Source organism: Peromyscus californicus, unplaced genomic scaffold, assembly GCF_007827085.1.
Source record: "Peromyscus californicus insignis strain IS unplaced genomic scaffold, ASM782708v3 Scaffold_6__1_contigs__length_162567912, whole genome shotgun sequence".
NCBI lineage: Eukaryota > Metazoa > Chordata > Mammalia > Rodentia > Cricetidae > Peromyscus > Peromyscus californicus.
The window spans coordinates 110,838,141-110,860,058 of record NW_026294584.1 but is presented as its reverse complement, the minus strand read 5'-3'; the positions used below and the strand labels follow the sequence as shown (position 1 = coordinate 110,860,058).

The 21,918-nt window shown below is 43.4% G+C and overlaps 1 protein-coding gene across 1 annotated transcript in view; it reads left to right on the top strand.

The window, feature by feature from the left end:
- Suclg2 (succinate-CoA ligase GDP-forming subunit beta) overlaps positions 1 to 21,918 on the top strand; it is a 279,727-nt gene that overhangs the window by 66,809 nt on the left and 191,000 nt on the right. Inside the window, exon 2 of the mRNA XM_052720183.1 lies at positions 58 to 199. Coding sequence (XP_052576143.1) covers positions 58 to 199 — 142 coding nt within the window. The remainder of the gene's footprint in view (positions 1 to 57; positions 200 to 21,918) is intronic.

Below are 21,918 nucleotides of genomic sequence, written 5' to 3'. Positions count from 1 at the left end.
TAGACCAAGTGTTCTTTTTTCCCTGTTCTTATTACCTGTCCTCCCCTGTCTCCATAGGCAGGACATTTAACCTCCAGAAGATGGCTGAACCTGCAGGAGTACCAGAGCAAGAAGCTCATGTCAGAGCATGGAGTGCGTGTTCAGAGGTTCTTCGTTGCCAGCACGGCTAAGGAGGCTCTGGAGGCAGCCAAGAGACTGAGTAAGCTGGTCCAGGGGATGAGCGTTGGCCATCAGTGGAAGCACGGGGCAGGGCTTCCCACTCCTGTGCCTTTGCTCTGGGTTACACTGCCTGGGTGGGAACTTTGAATTGCAAAAGAACACTTGAATCAGGAAAACTTGATTCTTTTTCTTGAGGTAGCAGGACATAGGGGTCACATTGTGGGAATTTCTCTTAAGTTTTCCTTTGCACCCTCTTCTATCAACTGTGGCTTAGTGGTGGGAAGAAATAGGGCTGTAGATGAGGCATGAGCGTGACATCCTTCTAGGAGCCTCTTAAAAGCCGGGATGAGTGATTGGAGGAGAACAAGGGGAAGGCAGGCAGCAATTTCAGTTTTTTTTTTATGTCATTCACATTGGCCTTGAACTTGTGATCCTCCTCCTGAGAGCCAGGTGCTGACATCACAGCTGTGTGCTGGCAGAGCCTGGCCAAGGGCATAGTTTTAAACTCCAACTATTTTGCCCTCCCATTACCAGTTCTGACTGCTTCTGAGGTCCTTCTCCTTTCTGTGCCTCTGGTTCCTTAGCTGTAGAGCAGAGCTGTGCTTCCCTCCCATCGCTGCTGTCTTCTGGGCCCTGCTCATTGTAGTGATGGAAAGTCTCATCTGTATCTCTAGCTGCGGGTGCAGAAGAATCAGGTCCTGCTATCTTCTTTCCATGACGATTCTGTGTGATGGCGTAAAGATTCTCTTACTGTAATTTGGATTATAGTATCCAGTATTAATAAAATGGGAGCCACATAGAATATTTAAAATTTCTAATAGTCTTTAAAAAGAAAAAAGTGATAGGTGAAATTAACTTCGATAATAAATTATATTTAATATAGCCAGCTAGCAGCATTTTATCATAAGACTAATATTAATGAGTATCAGGATCTTTTCTTTTCTCTTTTCTTTTTTCTTTTCTCTTCTCCTTTTCTGAGATAGGGTTTCATGTAGCCCAGGCCAGCCTTAAAGTAATCCTATTGCTGAGGATGACCTTGAATTTTTCTCCTGTCTCTGCCTCCAGATTGGTAAGATTATAGGTGTGCATCATTGTGCCTGGCACATATGGTCTAGAACTCAAACCCAGGGCCTTGTATATCATACTAGGTGAGTATTCTAACAGCTGACGTATCCATAGGACCATAGTCATTACAAATTTTATTTCTAGTTTACACTATAGCACATCCCATTTCATATGAGTCTCATGTCAGAGACTCAGACACTGTGAAAACTATATAAGACAATGTAGTTCTGGACACTAGGAGGGTTTAAATATGCCTATAACCTTGAGGAACAGTTTTTTTCCTTCTAGGCCTGGAGGAGATCCCTAGCCCCCTCGGTGACCTTAAGGGCACACTGGGTAAAGGATGATTTCCTAGAGTTTTTTCCAGGAAAGGATGATTTTTGTTTTAGGGATTGAAAAAATGAGAAACAAAAGTTGTAAAGTTAAGTTGGTCTTTGCTTTTCATTTTCCTCTGTATTTCTTCAATGCAGGGGCCGTGTACTAGTGTTCAGGCCACTCTGGGAGCCACTGATGGCTTCCATGTCCCTGACCAGCTTAGTCATAGCATGGCTGAATGACAGCATGTCCTTCAGATATTCATGGAGTTAGGAACTTAGTGAACAACCTAGCCTCCTACTTTTGGGTTTAATTTTTAGAAAATACTTACATGGTCATCATTTCACAGTCAGATTCTAAACTGTGCTTTTAAGATAATTCTTGCTATTGGGAAATTAACCATGTGTTCTGTACTTGGTTTACAAGAAGGGAGAAAATGGACAATAGAACAAGTTTAAAAGAAAATAAAATTAAATAATGAAAATAAACATTTTTAAAACCTGAATTTTATTTTTGATGGTTTTTAAGAGATTCATACTAGATGAAGGGATTGAGAATAGAAAAGGGATTAAGAAAACCAGATCTGATGAAGGAAATGAGCACAATACTGCTGTGCATGTGTGCATTATTTCCCTGTGAGTGCCTGCGATGTTCTTCAGTGGTCAGACTAGTGGAGGTTCTCTGTGTGGACCCACTTATACCTAAATAATAATCAGAGAACTAATCAAGAAGCTCCTGTGGGGCTGGGGAGACAGCTCAGTCAGTAAAATATTTACTGAGTTTGATTCCCTGGAACCCACATAAAACAGAGGGAGGAGGGCTGCGGCAGCTCATCCTGAGATTGAGTGAACAGACTCATGCTCAGTGAGTAGTTGTCTTAGAAGCGACGTCTCCTCTAGTTTCTGATGTTGAATTTTGTTGACCTGAGAGGAAATTGTTGACTTTGTAAAAGGAGATGCTAACAGTTCTAGAAGGTTTAAAGTAAAACAAGTTGATAGTAGAAAAGAAAGGAAGTGTATGTGTCACTGTTAACTGTGACTGCCTGTAGAGAGCCAGGCAAAAGAATCTGGTGGAACTCCATAGTGTTCATCTTCCTGCCACTACAAGATTGACAAGGAACCACAGGCACACTTTTACCAAATAGATTTGAGGTTAAGATGGATTACACGCCGGGCGGTGGTGGCGCATGCCTTTAATCCCAGCACTCGGGAGGCAGAGCCAGGCGGATCTCTGTGCGTTCAAGGCCAGCCTGGGCTACCAAGTGAGTTCCAGGAGAGGCGCAAAGCTACACAGAGAAACCCTGTCTCGAAAACCAAAAAAAAAAAAAAAAAAAAAAAAAAAAGATGGATTATACATGTGTCTTCCTGATTGTGCTGGGATCTCCCATATATACGTATTTATATGAGTATTAATATGCTAATGTAGAAAGGATGATATAAACTTGCTTTTTGTCATCATCATCATCATCATCAGGGACATCTGATTTCAGGGGGCTTATTTCAGTCATAATTCAAGTTTGTGGGCAGATGAGATATATATAAGTAGTGTCCTGTCACTCTTGTGTTAGGAGAACTCGCATTTTAATGTATAATGTTTGTAAATGATTGGAAAGTGTTTTTACTTTTCTTATGTTCAGATATTGTGTTATTCACCTTTCTCAATGCTGTGACCAAATACCTGTCCAGAAGCAACTTGAGGGAAAAAGTGTTTATTTATTTAGGCTCACAGTTTGAGAGAACACAGTCTGTTGTAGGGGTAGGCATGGCAGCAGGTAGCTTATGGGGAAGGAGTTTAATTTTCACAGAACAGGCTGCAGAGAGCAGATGGGAAGTGAGGTAAGGCTATAAAACCTCAAAAGGTCTACTTCCTCTTCCAAGCCTCTGCCTCCTTAAGATTCACAACTTTCCAAAATAACCCTACCAATTAGGGGCTTAGGATGTGAGCCTGTGAGTGGTATTTTACATTTTAGCTTACAGCAGATATTTTGAAATAAAATGGTATATTATGGAAGTTTTTCATAATACATATTATGAAAGTATTATGAAAAATGCTCCTTGACTTGTGTTTGAATGTAGCCCCCACTCCCATCTGTTTCTTTCTGAACAGATTGGGTATCTGAACCTGTAAATGGAAGTTTCTGTCCCACCAGCAAGTCCCTCATACTCAGCAGCTGCTCCCAAAATTACCACACTGAGTCTTATAGTAATTATAAATGCTTGGCCGGAAGCTCAGGCTTATTACTAACTAGCTCTTACACTTAAATTGACCCATAATTCTTATCAATGTTTAGCCATGTGACTTGGTACCTTTTCTCAGCACAGCATTCTCATCTTGCTTCCTCTGCATCTGGCTGGCGACTCCCGACTCTGCCCTTCCTCTTATCAGTATTCTTAGTTTGGTCACCCTGCCTATACTTCCTGCCTGACTACTGGCCAATCAGTGTTTTATTAAACTAATTCGAGTGACAAATCTTTACAGTGTACAAGAGGATTATTCCACAACAGAACCCCTAGTCCTGGTCATCCATGGATCAGATCAGCTGTGTTTATACTGTTACTCTCCTATACATAACAGAATATGTTGCCTCTCAGGTGCCCCAAACTTTCTTACTGTTCCGTGTCCTCTGTAATGCCTCTCCTGTCTTTTGTATTTAGTCCATTACCAAAGCTTGTCAATATTAAATGTAGCTTTTTTACTTTATTGACAAGAAAACAGGCAAGATTAGGTTTAAAAAAACCAGCCAACATTGTCGAGCTAATAATCAGCAGAGATGTGATTCGCACCCAGCTCTAATAATAGTGCCCTCATGCATTTCTGTCTTTGCTGTCTTGATGACAAGTCTAGGGAGATGGTTTGTATGGGTCAGTATGTTTAAAATTGAAAGTGAATATTAATAAAATTAGAAGGTTGTATTAACTTGATATGGCAGGTTCTTAGGTGCAGTTTATAAAACCTGTAATTTGCAGATACTTTCTTAATGGCTCATTTTGTTGTATCTCTTTGGGCAACAGAACATTTTGCTGTATAGTTGTGGAAAGCTTGTTAACTTGAACATTTGTGAGAATGGGCAATGCAAAGCTATTTCTGAAATACAATTTGTAATGATAAGATATTGATTGAATGAGATCCTCATTTTCTTGCACTGAAAACAGGTTTATGTCTGATTGAGAGAATAAACTTGGTTTGGTAAATGAAAATTTTAATATGTGGATCATTCGCACTTACGCAGCAGTTTATAATAGTGTCTAAGCATGCTTTAAAGAAGGAAGAGTGGCCTGAGAGATGGCTCAGTGGCTACAGGTACATCGAAGCCTGATGAGCTGAGGACCTTAGGACCCACATGTTAGAAGTAGAGAACCACTTATGTTGCCTTCTGGCCTCTGCATGCACACCCTCCCCTACCACAAATGCATGCACACACACACACACACACACAAAACATCTTTAGGTGCCCTAATCAGGCATGTTGCTGTATGCTTTCTTTTCATATGAATTAAACTTCATGAATGTAATCCACAGATTACAAGAGAACACCTACTCTGTACAGGACTCATCTGTACATTGCTTTTCAGTTCTCTTTAAGGTACACCCAGGACTGTCAGCATTACTCAGAAGTACTTGAATATAAATGCTGATGAAACATCTTGGACTACTACCTTTCAATTTTGGGATTCTCTACAATTTGTCAGTTATTCCTATCACATGGCCAGAAACTCTCAACATTTCATTAAACAGGAAAAAGTATATTTATAAAACTCCAAGTTTTTTTTTTTTTTAAATCAGGGAAGAGAATTGAAATATAAATGGAGAGATTAATCTTCTGTGAGTTAATGACATCCATCCTAAGATGGAATTGGCTAGCTTGGGTTGCTTTTACCTATGGCATGTTTCCATTCATCAATATAAGAACTTAACTCTTCGTTTTATATAATTCCATCCTGAAGCCTGGCAAATTACTTACACCATTAAGGAATGCTACTTCTCGCTACCCATTGACACTGATTGACAGCTACTGTTAATCCTGTAGACAGTTAAATACAGCAGCCTCCTGGACTGTTGAGCCTTTGCCCTATGATGGTGTATATTGAGATGATCTTTTTTTCTTACAGTGACAATCAAGGATGGCTTTGATTTCTGTGAAGTAAATATTCATTATACCAACCTATCACCTCCATTATTTTGACTCTGGAATCAACAATGCAAAAACGCTCTTTCAGTCCTAGTTGTCACACCAAAGCTCAAGGAGGACTGCTTTCTGAAACATGAGTGCTGGGAACAGAATGAGGTTCCTGTGCTATGGTGCAGTTGTCTTTCTGGCCGCTAGTGGCCCCTTGGATGTTTTCACAGTTTCTGAACCTGATTCGCTGGCCTTGGTGATTATGTGTGCTTCCCAATACCATTTTTTTTTTCCTTTGTGACTTATTCCATGTGGAACACCTGTCCTTTTGTCCCTTCTTCCTTTTACTTCTGCCCTTCTTTGTGTGGTGCTTAGACTTGGACCTGGGGTCTCATGAATGCTAGGCCAGCATTGTAATTATTGACCTATATCACTGACCATAGAGTCAACTTCTCCTGCTTGCTGCTAGTAACCCTGACTCATGCAGATGCACAGTGCTCATCATAGGTTCTAAACATGGAAATGCACCATAGGCATTTTAGTGGTACAGGAAATTTTCACTTGCTAAAGCTTCATTGTGTATGTACCCTAAAAGAGTACCTGATTAATGGTTGGACCTAACAGTATTTATGAAAATAATTCTACTCATCACGCCTTTAATAACATTTCCCATTATATGTATTTTTGCAAAGAAATCTCTTTTCTAAAACATTTTCTTTTTCCTGATTTTTCAACTATAAATGGGATTCTCCTTGGAATGCCTCAGGGCAGGAGTATCTTTTCAGTAACTGTCTTGTGTCCCTGAACAGAAGCAGCAGGAGAGTTGCAGAGTCAGGACCAATCAGGAAGGCTCTAGGGAGACAGGCCGAGGCGAGTGGACACGGAACTTCCTTTCTGGCTCCTTAGGAACCAATGGGAACATTGCTTTGAAAGCCAGAGCTCCAGCTTCAGTGTGGCAGTACAAGAAAACAACACAGTTGAAACAAGGAAGATAGGAGCGGGGCATTCAACCTCTGGCCTTGACCATGTGCCTGTCATCCTCTCAAACCCATTGCTTCGTGTAATCCTCAGTTAAACCAAAGGGAAAGTATCAGGGGATTTCTATTTACCCTTCAGTGTGTCTCTACCATAGTATGCCTTTGATGGAGTTAGGTATTGACTTGTTTTTTTAAAACTTCCTCATTGACAATGAACAGGAAAGCTGTGTTCCATGTGGCCTTGTCTTCCAGAACCTCAGCGTGCATTATTTACTTCATTTGTGAACTGTAGTTTTGAGTGTTTGTAGAATGTCTTACAGTTGAAAATGCAGAAAACTTTTAATTGGAGTAAATGACACAGGGGCTAGTGCTCTAGGATTCCTCTGAATGTTTGGAATTTTTTAAAAAAAACTTTAAACACATAAATCTTCAATAATTTTTACAGGGGTATGTTTATTGTTTTAATCTTGGAAAATAGAGAAAAGTAAAAAACTAAAAATTCTTTTTATTCCATTATCCAGTGAGAACTTGTATTAATGTTAATTTCACTTTTTCCTATTCATTTATTACTTCCTTCAGTATTTTGCTCTATCTAGATACTTCAATAGTGTAACTGCAATGTAACAAGTTTGCTTATAAGGTTAGAAAACAGCAACTAGTTTTAAAAATATGTATTAAATATGATTATCACCCAGATAGTATTTTTTTCTTAAAAATATTATTTCCACCATTACATAATAATCTCTGGATTGGCTATGCTGTTTCCTATTGTGATATTTTTTTCATTGTTGGCATATCAAGGAAAGCTTATTTCTTTAGCACATGTGCTGCCCAGTTTTAGTAGCTCCGGATAATAGAATGATTCCTTGCAGATTCCCCACGTGGCCTGCTTGTGCTACCCCAGCAGTGTATACTCCTTTCATATTTCACTCTGCCATCTTCAACAATTGGCTTCTGGAGATTACCTGGGAAACTTGGCATGGCATCCACTCCGAGGGAAGAAAACGTGCAGGACTGCAAGTAGAGATTTGCTTGGACTGCATACCTCACTTTCACCTAATTCCGTTGTCTGAGACCAGTCATATGGGCCCAACAGCGACATAGTGTCTCACCGTTCAGCCCTTGCTGGCTTGGGGCTCCATATCTAGGCTAAATATCTTCCTTCCCCTGCCTCCCAAATGCTGGGATTAAAGGCGTGCACCACCACAGCTGATAGTATTTAGACTTAAATTCTTCCTTTTTCTTTTTCTCCTCCTCCTCTTTTTTGCATTTGTTTATTTATTTGCGTGTGCGTGTGCGCGTGCCATGGCACTTCTGTGGTGGTTGGAGGACAACTTTCAGGAATGGGCTCTCCTTTCATCATGTGGGCTCTGGGGGTCAAACTTAGATCATCAGGCTTACAGGCAAGCACCTTTACCTCACTGGCCCAGGTTTTAGACTCATGAGAAAGTATTTGGCTCTTTGATTTGAGGCTGAATGTGATAATGGGCTACATAGTCAGGGAACTCATCTCCCTCTACTTTGCTGGTTATTTCAACACACAGTTTGTTTGACTATAAAATTGAGAATAATAATATGTACTTAAAGGACCATTCAGATTAAGGAATAAGGAAAGCAGAGTGCACACCTCATATCGATGAGGGACTCAGCAAATTCCTTTCCTTTTTCTTCTTTTTTAGACTGAACAAAACCAATGCTTTGAGCTTTCCTCAGAAGAATATAATAGCTATTAACAATACCAATAACATATAAGAAATAAAATTTCTCAGTGCTTTTGTGATAACAGCTAAGTGTTAAACTATTTACATTCTCAGATGACTGGATATTGAATATATTATTACTCATATATATTGCTGGTTGGTATTTTCTAGGAAGATGGTGGTATATGAAGTCCAAAGCTGCATAATTTTGAAAGAAAATGAAAATCATCCTTGCCTTTACATTGCAATAGAATAAATATTACCTGAAGAATTACGCTTTTAAGATGCTGTGCTATTCTCCAAGGTGGTTATTATAGACACTGACAGTGTTTAATATGCTCATAAATAGCAGTAACTCTCCACCTGAGTTTTCTAGGTTATCTACAAAAAATAAAAACTCAGGAAATAAATTAGAAGCTATAAAGGAATGATACCACTTTATCTACCTTAGAATGAAAATTGATGTGTAAACAACCTGCCTCAATTATGTATTCTTTTTTCTTCAATGTGGAATAAACTACGACGTTTGGGAGTCTGTTATTTCTCTCAAATTAAATGTGAACCCAGTATTGGAATTTTTCTTTTGTCTTTAGCCTTTTATTTGAGTGAATGTAATAGTCACATCTGTATAAGGAAAAGGAAACAGATGGGGCGTAGCTAAAGGGAAAATAATGCTAGAAGTATTTGTTATGCAAAGTGATACTTCTTAGTGTCTAAAACTGCTTCCTGTGGTAGGAAAAGAAACAGCTGTAAATAAATACATCTTTTCTTTATAAGTAACTTGCTGATTAGCATCATAAACAGGTAAAAGAAGTCTGGATCCCGTTAGGACACTGTTGCTCAGACTTCCTTTTGCCCTCTTCTTTGGAACCAATTTACACCCACTGTGGTATACTAGACACTGCATAGCATGGCAGGGGTTGCCTTTCCCAACCCATCCATCCGCCCTTTGTACTTCTTGTGGTGTTCCCTGTGTGTCCGTAGCTGTGTTCTCGTCATTTGTTAATGATTTTCCTCTACAGTGTGACTTCTCCCCCCTTTTATTGAAAATAGATTTTTTCTCACATAATATATTCTGATTACAACCCCCCCTTACTCCTCCCAGTTCCTCCCCATCTTGTCTCTCTTCCCATCCAGATCCACCCCCTTTCTGTCTCTCATTAGAAAGAAACATGCTTCTAAGGGATAATAGTATGAAAAAACAAAAATATAATAAGATAAAAGAAAAGCTAACACATCAGAATAAGACAAAACAACAAAGAAAAGAGCCCCCAAAAAGGTACAAGAAACAGATATAGGCACAGACCCACTTACTTGCACACTCAGGAACCCCATACAAAACACAGAACTGGAAGTTATACTATATATGCAAAGGACCTCTATGGTAAAAAGAGAGCAAAAATCCCAATATATTAATAAAATTAAATTAAAAATTAAAGTTACGATAGAATTAAAAAAAAATCTATGAGTATAACAGAATACCATTAGGAGTCATTTTATTTTATTTTTTATATTTATTACTTTTTTACAGTAATAATACTTGTTTTCTGCTAGGTCCCTGGATTAGTTAGTCTCAGATTTTTGGTTATCCACAGAGACACTTGCTCAACCATGTTCTTTACTGCTCTGTTCATAGTAGCCAGAAATTGCAAAAACCCTAGATGTCCCTCAGCAGATGAATGGATAAAAAAAAATGTGGTACATTAAAACAATGGTCTGTTACTCAGCCATTTTAAAAAAAAAAATGAAATTAACATGTAAATAGATGGAACTAGAAAAAAATCATCCTGAGTGAGATAACCCAGACCCAGAAAGACAAACATTGTATGTATTTGCTTATGTGTGAATATTAGCTGTTCAGTCAGTAAGAACCAAGCTATAATCAGTAATGGACTTGGGATAGTGTGTGTGACACACAGATCTCCCTAGAAAGCAAATAGAATAGTTAGTTATGGATGGGTGAGGAAGGACTGGAAAGGGAGGATCAAATTGGGAGGGCAAGAGAAAAGGGTGAGGGAAGGAACACAGGGAGAAACTGCCCAAATTAAGGGTTATGGAGGGGTAGTATGGAAACTTAATACTACAGAAGCTTCCCAAAATAGCTACATATATGAAGGTGATCTAGATGAAATCGCCCAATAATGGGGGAGATGGAGCCCCAACTGGACATCTCTTGTCACCAAACGAAGCCTCCAGTACCAGAATTGGGTTACATCTAATTGAATTGTTGAAAGGGGTCCCGTGGGAATCCCCAAACAACCCAAGCTATTGCCTAGACTCTAAGTTGCTCTCCACAAACTGACAGGAAGGCCCCATGCTGAAGACAGCACCGACCACATCTCACTGAACATTGAGAAGTTGAGCTGGTGCCTACATAGAGCCTTCAGCCCTACGTTCTAGTGTCTTTGGCACAGAAAAGTACTCTGCATGCTACCAAAAGAGAAACGTAAACATTAACCCAGGCACAAACTCTTTGATCTACAATGGTGTCCTGCCCGTAAGATATGCTAGTGCAATGGTGGCACAAAGCTTGTGGGAGTCACCTGATTTGACTTAAGGCCCCTCCGTGAGATAGACCCCATAAACACTATTTGTGTGACTAGTGTGACTTATTATACATTGAAGATGACCCTGGCATTGGCCCTGATTTCTATTTCAGAGACAGTTTCTCCATAGAAAGAGCCTCAACATTATTCTCCTGAGTGCTGAGATTACAGGTGTGCACCTCTACACTCAGCTAAGGGATCTCAGCTAGTCCTCATTAGGAAGGAGCGGAACGTGACAGCTTTAAGTACTAACCCATTGGTTTGGAAAGCATTTAAATGAAAGATGAAGAAGAGAAAACCCATAGAAACAAGTGTTAGGCCTGGAGTATGCAAACAGATGGATAGCTCAAGGCTTGCTTTGTTTCAGGGCTGAGACCATTCCCATTCTTTCTCTTTGAGACAGGACCTTACCATGTAGTCTTGACTGACCTTGAACTTACAGTCACCCTCTTGCCTCTGTTTTCTGAGTGCTGGAATGGCCCACCTTGCATTCCAGGTACCTGGACCGTCATGCAAGGTTCAAAGGTAATTACTGAATGGAAACTTTAATAAAGGAGCAAACCACGGAGCCCTCCATCCGCAGTGAAACTTGTGGTGTGTGACTTTTCTGATGTACATACACTGCTATTTCTTCTGTGCACCTGGGTATGTCCTTAACCTTTGTCTAATGGGGAAAGCTAAACTAAGGGAACAGCATCCGTAGGGCAGTGGTGGAGGGGAGATGCCATATTAGTGCTGTGGCTGTGCTCCAGAGGGTCTCTTTAGGCTGGTCCTCGCATCACACGGCACTAAACAACCTTGGTCAAAATGTAGAGGTGTTAGATCAATTGAATCTGCTTAGACAAAAACAGCTCATTAGGTGAAAATAGCTCATCTCCCATCGGGGTCTGTCTGAGCTCCATCAGGTCACATTAACACAAGTCCTAGTCTGCAGTGCCCTTTTGTTCTCCTTACATTTACAAGCTGTACTTTGGTTTGTACACATGGTTGTGTGCGCATGTCAGTTGAAATGTGCCCTAAATGTCATTTGTGAGTCATTTTTTAAAAAATATCACCATTGCCCCTACCATTGTGGGGAGGAGATATTCTGATATTAGGTATTAGCTCTCAGTCTCCACCAGAATTTTGTTTGTTGTAAGATGGGATAATAAGGAAAACATGGAGATTCTCACACTTTTCATGGCTCTCAATTCATTTGTCAGTTACTGTGGTCCTGCAGGGGGTTGGATGCTGAAGAAGCAAGGATGACTAAGAGAGTGGTGCTTCTGAGAGTCATCGCCTAGCAGAGGTGCTGTGCATACCCACGGGAAGATAGTCATCGCCTAGCAGAGGTGCTGTTGCATACCCACAGGAAGATAGTCATCGCCTAGCAGAGGTACTGTTGCATACCCAGGAAGATAGTCATCGCCTAGCAGAGGTACTGTTGCATACCCACAGGAAGATAGTCATCGCCTAGCAGAGGTGCTGTTGCATACCCACGGGAAGATAGTCATCGCCTAGCAGAGGTACTGTTGCATACCCACAGGAAGATAGTCATCGCCTAGCAGAGGTGCTGTTGCATACTCCAGGAAGATAGTCATCGCCTAGCAGAGGTGCTGTTGCATACTCCAGGAAGATAGTCATCGCCTAGCAGAGGTACTGTTGCATACCCACAGGAAGATAGTCATCGCCTAGCAGAGGTACTGTTGCATACCCACAGGAAGATAGTCATCGCCTAGCAGAGGTGCTGTTGCATACTCCAGGAAGATAGTCATCGTCTAGCAGAGGTACTGTTGCATAACCACAGGAAGATAGTCATCGCCTAGCAGAGGTACTGTTGCATACCCACAGGAAGATAGTCATCGCCTAGCAGAGGTACTGTTGCATACTCCAGGAAGATAGTCATCGCCTAGCAGAGGTACTGTTGCATACCCACGGGAAGATAGTCATCGCCTAGCAGAGGTGCTGTTGCATACCCACAGGAAGATAGTCATCGCCTAGCAGAGGTACTGTTGCATACCCACAGGAAGATAGTCATCGCCTAGCAGAGGTACTGTTGCATACTCCAGGAAGATAGTCATCGCCTAGCAGAGGTACTGTTGCATACTCCAGGAAGATAGTCATCGCCTAGCAGAGGTACTGTTGCATACTCCAGGAAGATAGTCATCGCCTAGCAGAGGTACTGTTGCATACCCACGGGAAGATAGTCATCGCCTAGCAGAGGTACTGTTGCATACCCAGGAAGATAGTCATCGTCTAGCAGAGGTACTGTTGCATACCCACGGGAAGATAGTCATCGCAGCAGAGGTACTGTTGCATACCCACGGGAAGATAGTCATCGCCTAGCAGAGGTACTGTTGCATACCCACGGGAAGATAGTCATCGCCTAGCAGAGGTACTGTTGCATACCCACGGGAAGATAGTCATCGCCTAGCAGAGGTACTGTTGCATACCCACGGGAAGATAGTCATCGCCTAGCAGAGGTACTGTTGCATACCCACGGGAAGATAGTCATCGCCTAGCAGAGGTGCTGTTGCATACCCGCAGGAAGATAGTCATCGCCTAGCAGAGGTGCTGTTGCATACCCACAGGAAGATAGTCATCGCCTAGCAGAGGTACTGTTGCATACCCGCAGGAAGATAGTCATTGCCTAGCAGAGGTGCTGTTGCATACTCACGGGAAGATAGTCATCGCCTAGCAGAGGTACTGTTGCATACCCACGGAAAGATAGTCATCGCCTAGCAGAGGTGCTGTTGCATACCCACAGGAAGATAGTCATCGCCTAGCAGAGGTGCTGTTGCATACTCCAGGAAGATAGTCATCGCCTAGCAGAGGTACTGTTGCATAACCACAGGAAGATAGTCATCGCCTAGCAGAGGTACTGTTGCATACCCACAGGAAGATAGTCATCGCCTAGCAGAGGTACTGTTGCATACTCCAGGAAGATAGTCATCGCCTAGCAGAGGTACTGTTGCATACCCACGGGAAGATAGTCATCGCCTAGCAGAGGTACTGTTGCATACCCACAGGAAGATAGTCATCGCCTAGCAGAGGTGCTGTTGCATACCCACAGGAAGATAGTCATCGCCTAGCAGAGGTACTGTTGCATACTCCAGGAAGATAGTCATCGCCTAGCAGAGGTACTGTTGCATACCCACGGGAAGATAGTCATCGCCTAGCAGAGGTACTGTTGCATACCCACGGGAAGATAGTCATCGCCTAGCAGAGGTACTGTTGCATACTCCAGGAAGATAGTCATTGCCTAGCAGAGGTACTGTTGCATACTCCAGGAAGATAGTCATCGCCTAGCAGAGGTGCTGTTGCATACTCCAGGAAGATAGTCATCGCCTAGCAGAGGTACTGTTGCATACCCACGGGAAGATAGTCATCGCCTAGCAGAGGTACTGTTGCATACCCACGGGAAGATAGTCATCGCCTAGCAGAGGTGCTGTTGCATACCCACGGGAAGATAGTCATCGCCTAGCAGAGGTACTGTTGCATACCCACAGGAAGATAGTCATTGCCTAGCAGAGGTACTGTTGCATACCCACAGGAAGATAGTCATCGCCTAGCAGAGGTACTGTTGCATACCCGCAGGAAGATAGTCATCGCCTAGCAGAGGTACTGTTGCATGCTCCAGGAAGATAGTCATCGCCTAGCAGAGGTACTGTTGCATACTCCAGGAAGATAGTCATCGCCTAGCAGAGGTACTGTTGCATACCCACAGGAAGATAGTCATCGCCTAGCAGAGGTACTGTTGCATACCCGCAGGAAGATAGTCATCGCCTAGCAGAGGTACTGTTGCATACCCACGGGAAGATAGTCATCGCCTAGCAGAGGTACTGTTGCATACCCACGGGAAGATAGTCATCGCCTAGCAGAGGTACTGTTGCATACCCACGGGAAGATAGTCATCGCCTAGCAGAGGTACTGTTGCATACTCCAGGAAGATAGTCATCGCCTAGCAGAGGTACTGTTGCATACCCACGGGAAGATAGTCATCGCCTAGCAGAGGTGCTGTTGCATACCCACAGGAAGATAGTCATCGCCTAGCAGAGGTACTGTTGCATACCCACGGGAAGATAGTCATCGCCTAGCAGAGGTACTGTTGCATACCCACGGGAAGATAGTCATCGCCTAGCAGAGGTACTGTTGCATACCCACGGGAAGATAGTCATCGCCTAGCAGAGGTACTGTTGCATACCCACGGGAAGATAGTCATCGCCTAGCAGAGGTGCTGTTGCATACCCGCAGGAAGATAGTCATCGCCTAGCAGAGGTACTGTTGCATACCCACAGGAAGATAGTCATTGCCTAGCAGAGGTGCTGTTGCATACTCCAGGAAGATAGTCATCGCCTAGCAGAGGTGTTGTTGCATACCCGCAGGAAGATAGTCATCGCCTAGCAGAGGTACTGTTGCATACCCACAGGAAGATAGTCATCGCCTAGCAGAGGTACTGTTGCATACCCACGGGAAGATAGTCATCGCCTAGCAGAGGTACTGTTGCATACCCACAGGAAGATAGTCATCGCCTAGCAGAGGTGCTGTTGCATACCCGCAGGAAGATAGTCATCGCCTAGCAGAGGTGCTGTTGCATACCCACAGGAAGATAGTCATCGCCTAGCAGAGGTACTGTTGCATACCCGCAGGAAGATAGTCATTGCCTAGCAGAGGTGCTGTTGCATACCCACGGGAAGATAGTCATCGCCTAGCAGAGGTACTGTTGCATACCCACGGAAAGATAGTCATCGCCTAGCAGAGGTGCTGTTGCATACCCACAGGAAGATAGTCATTGCCTAGCAGAGGTGCTGTTGCATACCCACGGGAAGATAGTCATCGCCTAGCAGAGGTACTGTTGCATACCCACGGAAAGATAGTCATCGCCTAGCAGAGGTGCTGTTGCATACTCCAGGAAGATAGTCATCGCCTAGCAGAGGTACTGTTGCATAACCACAGGAAGATAGTCATCGCCTAGCAGAGGTACTGTTGCATACCCACGGAAAGATAGTCATCGCCTAGCAGAGGTACTGTTGCATACTCCAGGAAGATAGTCATCGCCTAGCAGAGGTACTGTTGCATACCCACAGGAAGATAGTCATCGCCTAGCAGAGGTACTGTTGCATACCCACGGGAAGATAGTCATCGCCTAGCAGAGGTACTGTTGCATACTCCAGGAAGATAGTCATCGCCTAGCAGAGGTACTGTTGCATACCCACAGGAAGATAGTCATCGCCTAGCAGAGGTGCTGTTGCATACTCCAGGAAGATAGTCATCGCCTAGCAGAGGTGCTGTTGCATACCCACGGGAAGATAGTCATCGCCTAGCAGAGGTGCTGTTGCATACCCACAGGAAGATAGTCATCGCCTAGCAGAGGTACTGTTGCATACCCACGGGAAGATAGTCATCGCCCTGCAGAGGTACTGTTGCATACCCACGGGAAGATAGTCATCGCCTAGCAGAGGTACTGTTGCATACCCACAGGAAGATAGTCATCGCCTAGCAGAGGTACTGTTGCATACCCACAGGAAGATAGTCATTGCCTAGCAGAGGTGCTGTTGCATACCCACGGGAAGATAGTCATCGCCTAGCAGAGGTACTGTTGCATACTCCAGGAAGATAGTCATCGCCTAGCAGAGGTACTGTTGCATACCCACGGGAAGATAGTCATCGCCTAGCAGAGGTACTGTTGCATACCCACAGGAAGATAGTCATCACCTAGCAGAGGTACTGTTGCATACTCCAGGAAGATAGTCATCGCCTAGCAGAGGTACTGTTGCATACTCCAGGAAGATAGTCATCGCCTAGCAGAGGTGCTGTTGCATACTCACGGGAAGATAGTCATTGCCTAGCAGAGGTGCTGTTGCATACCCACGGGAAGATAGTCATCGCCTAGCAGAGGTACTGTTGCATACCCACAGGAAGATAGTCATCGCCTAGCAGAGGTACTGTTGCATACCCACGGGAAGATAGTCATCGCCTAGCAGAGGTACTGTTGCATACCCACGGGAAGATAGTCATCGCCTAGCAGAGGTACTGTTGCATACCCACAGGAAGATAGTCATCGCCTAGCAGAGGTACTGTTGCATACCCACGGGAAGATAGTCATCGCCTAGCAGAGGTACTGTTGCATACCCACGGGAAGATAGTCATCGCCTAGCAGAGGTACTGTTGCATACTCCAGGAAGATAGCCATCGCCTAGCAGAGGTACTGTTGCATACCCACGGGAAGATAGTCATCGCCTAGCAGAGGTACTGTTGCATACCCACGGGAAGATAGTCATCGCCTAGCAGAGGTACTGTTGCATACCCACGGGAAGATAGTCATCGCCTAGCAGAGGTACTGTTGCATACTCCAGGAAGATAGTCATCGCCTAGCAGAGGTACTGTTGCATACCCACGGGAAGATAGTCATCGCCTAGCAGAGGTACTGTTGCATACCCGCAGGAAGATAGTCATCGCCTAGCAGAGGTACTGTTGCATACCCACAGGAAGATAGTCATCGCCTAGCAGAGGTACTGTTGCATACCCACAGGAAGATAGTCATCGCCTAGCAGAGGTACTGTTGCATACTCCAGGAAGATAGTCATCGCCTAGCAGAGGTACTGTTGCATACTCCAGGAAGATAGTCATCGCCTAGCAGAGGTACTGTTGCATACTCCAGGAAGATAGTCATCGCCTAGCAGAGGTACTGTTGCATGCTCTAGGAAGATAGTCATCGCCTAGCAGAGGTACTGTTGCATACTCCAGGAAGATAGTCATCGCCTAGCAGAGGTACTGTTGCATACTCCAGGAAGATAGTCATTGCCTAGCAGAGGTACTGTTGCATACCCACAGGAAGATAGTCATCGCCTAGCAGAGGTGCTGTTGCATACTCCAGGAAGATAGTCATCGCCTAGCAGAGGTACTGTTGCATACCCACAGGAAGATAGTCATCGCCTAGCAGAGGTACTGTTGCATACCCACGGGAAGATAGTCATCGCCTAGCAGAGGTACTGTTGCATACTCCAGGAAGATAGTCATCGCCTAGCAGAGGTACTGTTGCATACTCCAGGAAGATAGTCATCGCCTAGCAGAGGTACTGTTGCATACTCCAGGAAGATAGTCATCGCCCAGCAGAGGTACTGTTGCATACCCACAGGAAGATAGTCATCGCCTAGCAGAGGTACTGTTGCATACTCCAGGAAGATAGTCATCGCCTAGCAGAGGTACTGTTGCATACCCACAGGAAGATAGTCATCGCCTAGCAGAGGTACTGTTGCATACTCCAGGAAGATAGTCATTGCCTAGCAGAGGTACTGTTGCATACCCACAGGAAGATAGTCATCGCCTAGCAGAGGTACTGTTGCATACCCACAGGAAGATAGTCATTGCCTAGCAGAGGTACTGTTGCATACTCCAGGAAGATAGTCATTGCCTAGCAGAGGTACTGTTGCATACCCACAGGAAGATAGTCATCGCCTAGCAGAGGTACTGTTGCATACCCACAGGAATAGAGGGAGAATAAAGGCATGCCAGGAAAGGTTGTCTGCATTGGCTGTGGTGGTCAGGGAAGCTTCCCCAAAAGAGGTGAAAATGGTATCTCCTTCTTGACTTGTCATTGAATCAAATATATTTAATGAGCAGACTTTGTTCTGACCCTAAAATAGAGACATCGGCATTTCTCCCCTTCCTTTCCAGTCACAGGAAAATGAAGTCTCAAAATAATTGGCACAAAATTAATACTTTTCAACAGAGATGTTGTAATTGTTGGGTTTGCTGTTGTGTGTAAAACTTGTTTCTTGTTAAAGAACAGCTGCACAATGACAAATGAAATGCCTTTCTCAAGACTGGGATACCTGCATCTGTACTCCTGACGTCTTAGACAAGCATGTCTTGTTTTACTCATGCAGTTTTAACCTCTTTAAGCAGAACACAATTTGACAAAGTGGGGACTTTCATTAATTCACACATGCTAGATGGTGGGAATATAATGATGTCATGCTTAGAGAACTCTTAAGTGCTTTGCTTGCCTTATCTCATTGAAGATTGAATTTTCTTTTTTGATATTGGGGCTTGAACCTAGGTTCTCATTTATGCTAAGCAAGTATTCTTCCACTACTAGCCTATGGCCCTAGTCTTATTATATTAAAACAAAATTGTAACAAGTTCTCACGGTGTCACCCAAGCCGACCTTCAGCTTGTGGTCTTCCTGTTTCGCTTCCTCCTGAGTAACTGGGATTTGGGGGGATGCCCCCAGGCCTGGCCTTAGTGAATCTTCAGGAGACCTCTTTGTGTTGTGTAGTTGTTGTTTTTACTCTTTACTCTTTTTGAGGGGCCTGCCACCCAGCTCCTAAATAAAACACGGAGGCTTATTATTTCTTATAAATGCCTGGCCTTAGCTTGGCTTGTTTCTAGCCAGCTATTCTTAACTTAAATTATCCCATCTATCTTTTGCCTCTGGGCTTTTATCTTTTTCTATGTCTGTACACTTTTCTTTACTTCTTACTCTGTGGCTTGCTGTGTAGCTGGCTGGGTGGCTGACCCCTAGAGTTCTCCTCCTTCTCTCGCTCCTTGCTCTCTTCTTCTCCCAGATTCTCTTTCCATTTATGCTCTCTGCCTGCCAGCCCCACCTGTCCTTTCTCCTGCCTTGCTATTGGCCATTCAGCTCTTTATTAGACCATTAGGTGTTTTAGACAGACAAAGCAACACATCTTTGCATCGTTAAAACAAATGTTCCACAGCATAAACAAATGTAAAGCATCTTGATATTCTATAACAGTGTTGTGTGACCATCCTTATCTATAGTTCATAAAAGAATCCTCTAAGAAGGAAAGGCAGACATCTTTGCCTAAGAAATCCATCCAGGCATAGTGGAGCTGCTCAGAATGACACTCCTCAGGTTGGACACCCCTGCTAGACCCTTATAGACAGATGAGCTTATACGTAAGGATGGAGTTGTACCCATTAGGTTGCTCATCCTCACTCATGCTTTCTTTTTCCCCTAAGAACATCGCAGACTTGAGGACTTACCACCAAGGCCCTTCTTTTTAGAGGTCTGGCTGATGCCTCATGTCTCCCTTTCTGGGCTGATTTTCAGTCAGCACTTCCAAGAGTCCTGGTTCCTTTCCACCTCCTACCATGAGTATTGCATGGAGCACCTGTTAGCTGAACAAGGAACAGGGTTTCTGTGTTTCATGCTACAGAGGTATTCTCAGTATAGACATCTTTCACAGAGCAGGGCTTTTTTTTACTTCATGGTGGTTGGGATTTAAGGGGGTTTGTTTTGAACATTGAAGTACCCCAAAAAGGTGGAGAGCTAAAATTTTCCACTTAGCCAGTACCTAGAGGCAGAGAGCAGGGCTTTCATTGCTTTTGTTCTGACTTCTGTAGCTAAAGGCTGCACCAAGACAAACAGCCTCCATGTGTTTAGGTCCTTTGACTTCGGCAAAGTAGTTTCTCCTGGTGGCGGTTGGTGGGGGTCAGGGGGAAATCTGATATAGAGGTTATTATTTCATTCAGAAAGGAATTCACTTACAAATCTGAACTACTTCTTTGTGGTTGTTATAACATTATATCCAGATAACACTTTCTAATCGAACTTGTACAGAACTTTTTTAAACCAATGATTAATAAAAATTATCCCTTTATTGTCTTTTTGACTTTCATTTCTATTTTTAGTGATGAAAATCTTTAGAATTCAGATCAGAAGGATACCGGGTTAAGAGATTTTTCTAACCCAATGTGTTTGATATCCATAACTTACGTCAGAAGGGTTTTTGTGTGTGTTGTTTTAAGACAGAGTCTTCCTGTATAGTCTATGCCTCCAGTTTGTAACTGCTCTGCTTTAGGCTCCTGACCACTGGGATTGCAGGTATGTGCCACCACACCTCTTAAGAAAATATTTTGAATGTATGAGTTTAGTATACAGAGTATAATCAAATCAGCAAATGCTTGTAGCTTTTCGGAAGAGCTGAGATAGTAATAAATTTTAGGGAAAACCAGTGGGACCGAGGGGAGCTGAGGATGGTTTCCCTGGGGATATGATTTTTAAGCTAAAGTTACAGATGACATGGCTGAAAGAAGTAGGTGAAGTTTGACTCAAGTAGCGGTGGCAGCAGAGGGTTATCAGTTTGAGAGAGGAGAGCAGTGAGACCAAAGATTTGAGAAGAGCAGTGTCGGAAGGTCTGAGAGTGGGGAGCATTGATTCTATAAGGATTTGTAGAACTAGTTAAATTCTTTGGGCTTTATTATAGGAGAGATGGAGAGCTGCCCGAAATGTTTTGAGTAAGACCCTTCTCAATTAGATTTTGTGTCAGCAGTGCTAGATAACAGACCATTTCAAAGTCCAGGGAGTCATTTGTTCTTGCACAATTACCCACTCAGTGACAGAGCTAGGCAGTTTCTGTTGACCTTACAAGCTACAGCTTAGGACCAAGGCTGCTTTGTTTGTCATTCATTCTTGGTGCTACAGGCTTGCTGGGGTCTGCCCTTTGTGGAGACATGGCCACAGTGTGAGAGAGCAAGCCCAGCCAGGAACATTTTCCAAGCATCTTCCTGTATCCCTTTGGTGAAACTCAGAGTCAAAGGACCAGGTATTCCAGTAAGAGAAAATATGTGGTCACAGGGCAGAGTATGGATCCAGGAAGGGCAGATGACTTGGGATGGAGATTCATGCAATCCCAGTCACCAGCACTAGAAAAATCCCAGCACAGACCATAGTAAATTACACTGTTCAACAATAAGGATTTCCTGGGATGTGGGACTTGGAGTGACCAAATCTGAAAGTCCCAGGTAACCAGTGTGAATTGACCACTCTCTTGTCTACTATCAGTGGTTAAACAAGGCGTAGGACCATTAGGCTGGACTTTTGTGTCATTCCAGTGTGAGAAGCTGGCTTAGATGATTGAAGTCATATAGAAGAGGACTGTTTGGGAAGTAGAGCTCATAGGACTTGTTGGTATCTGAGATGTGGGCACATTAAGAATGTATTCGGCCATTTGGATGTGCTATGGACTGGGGCAATGTGATAGGAACAAGCTGTGAAGTAGAATTGCAAGTTTTAACTGTTAGTGTGAGAACAT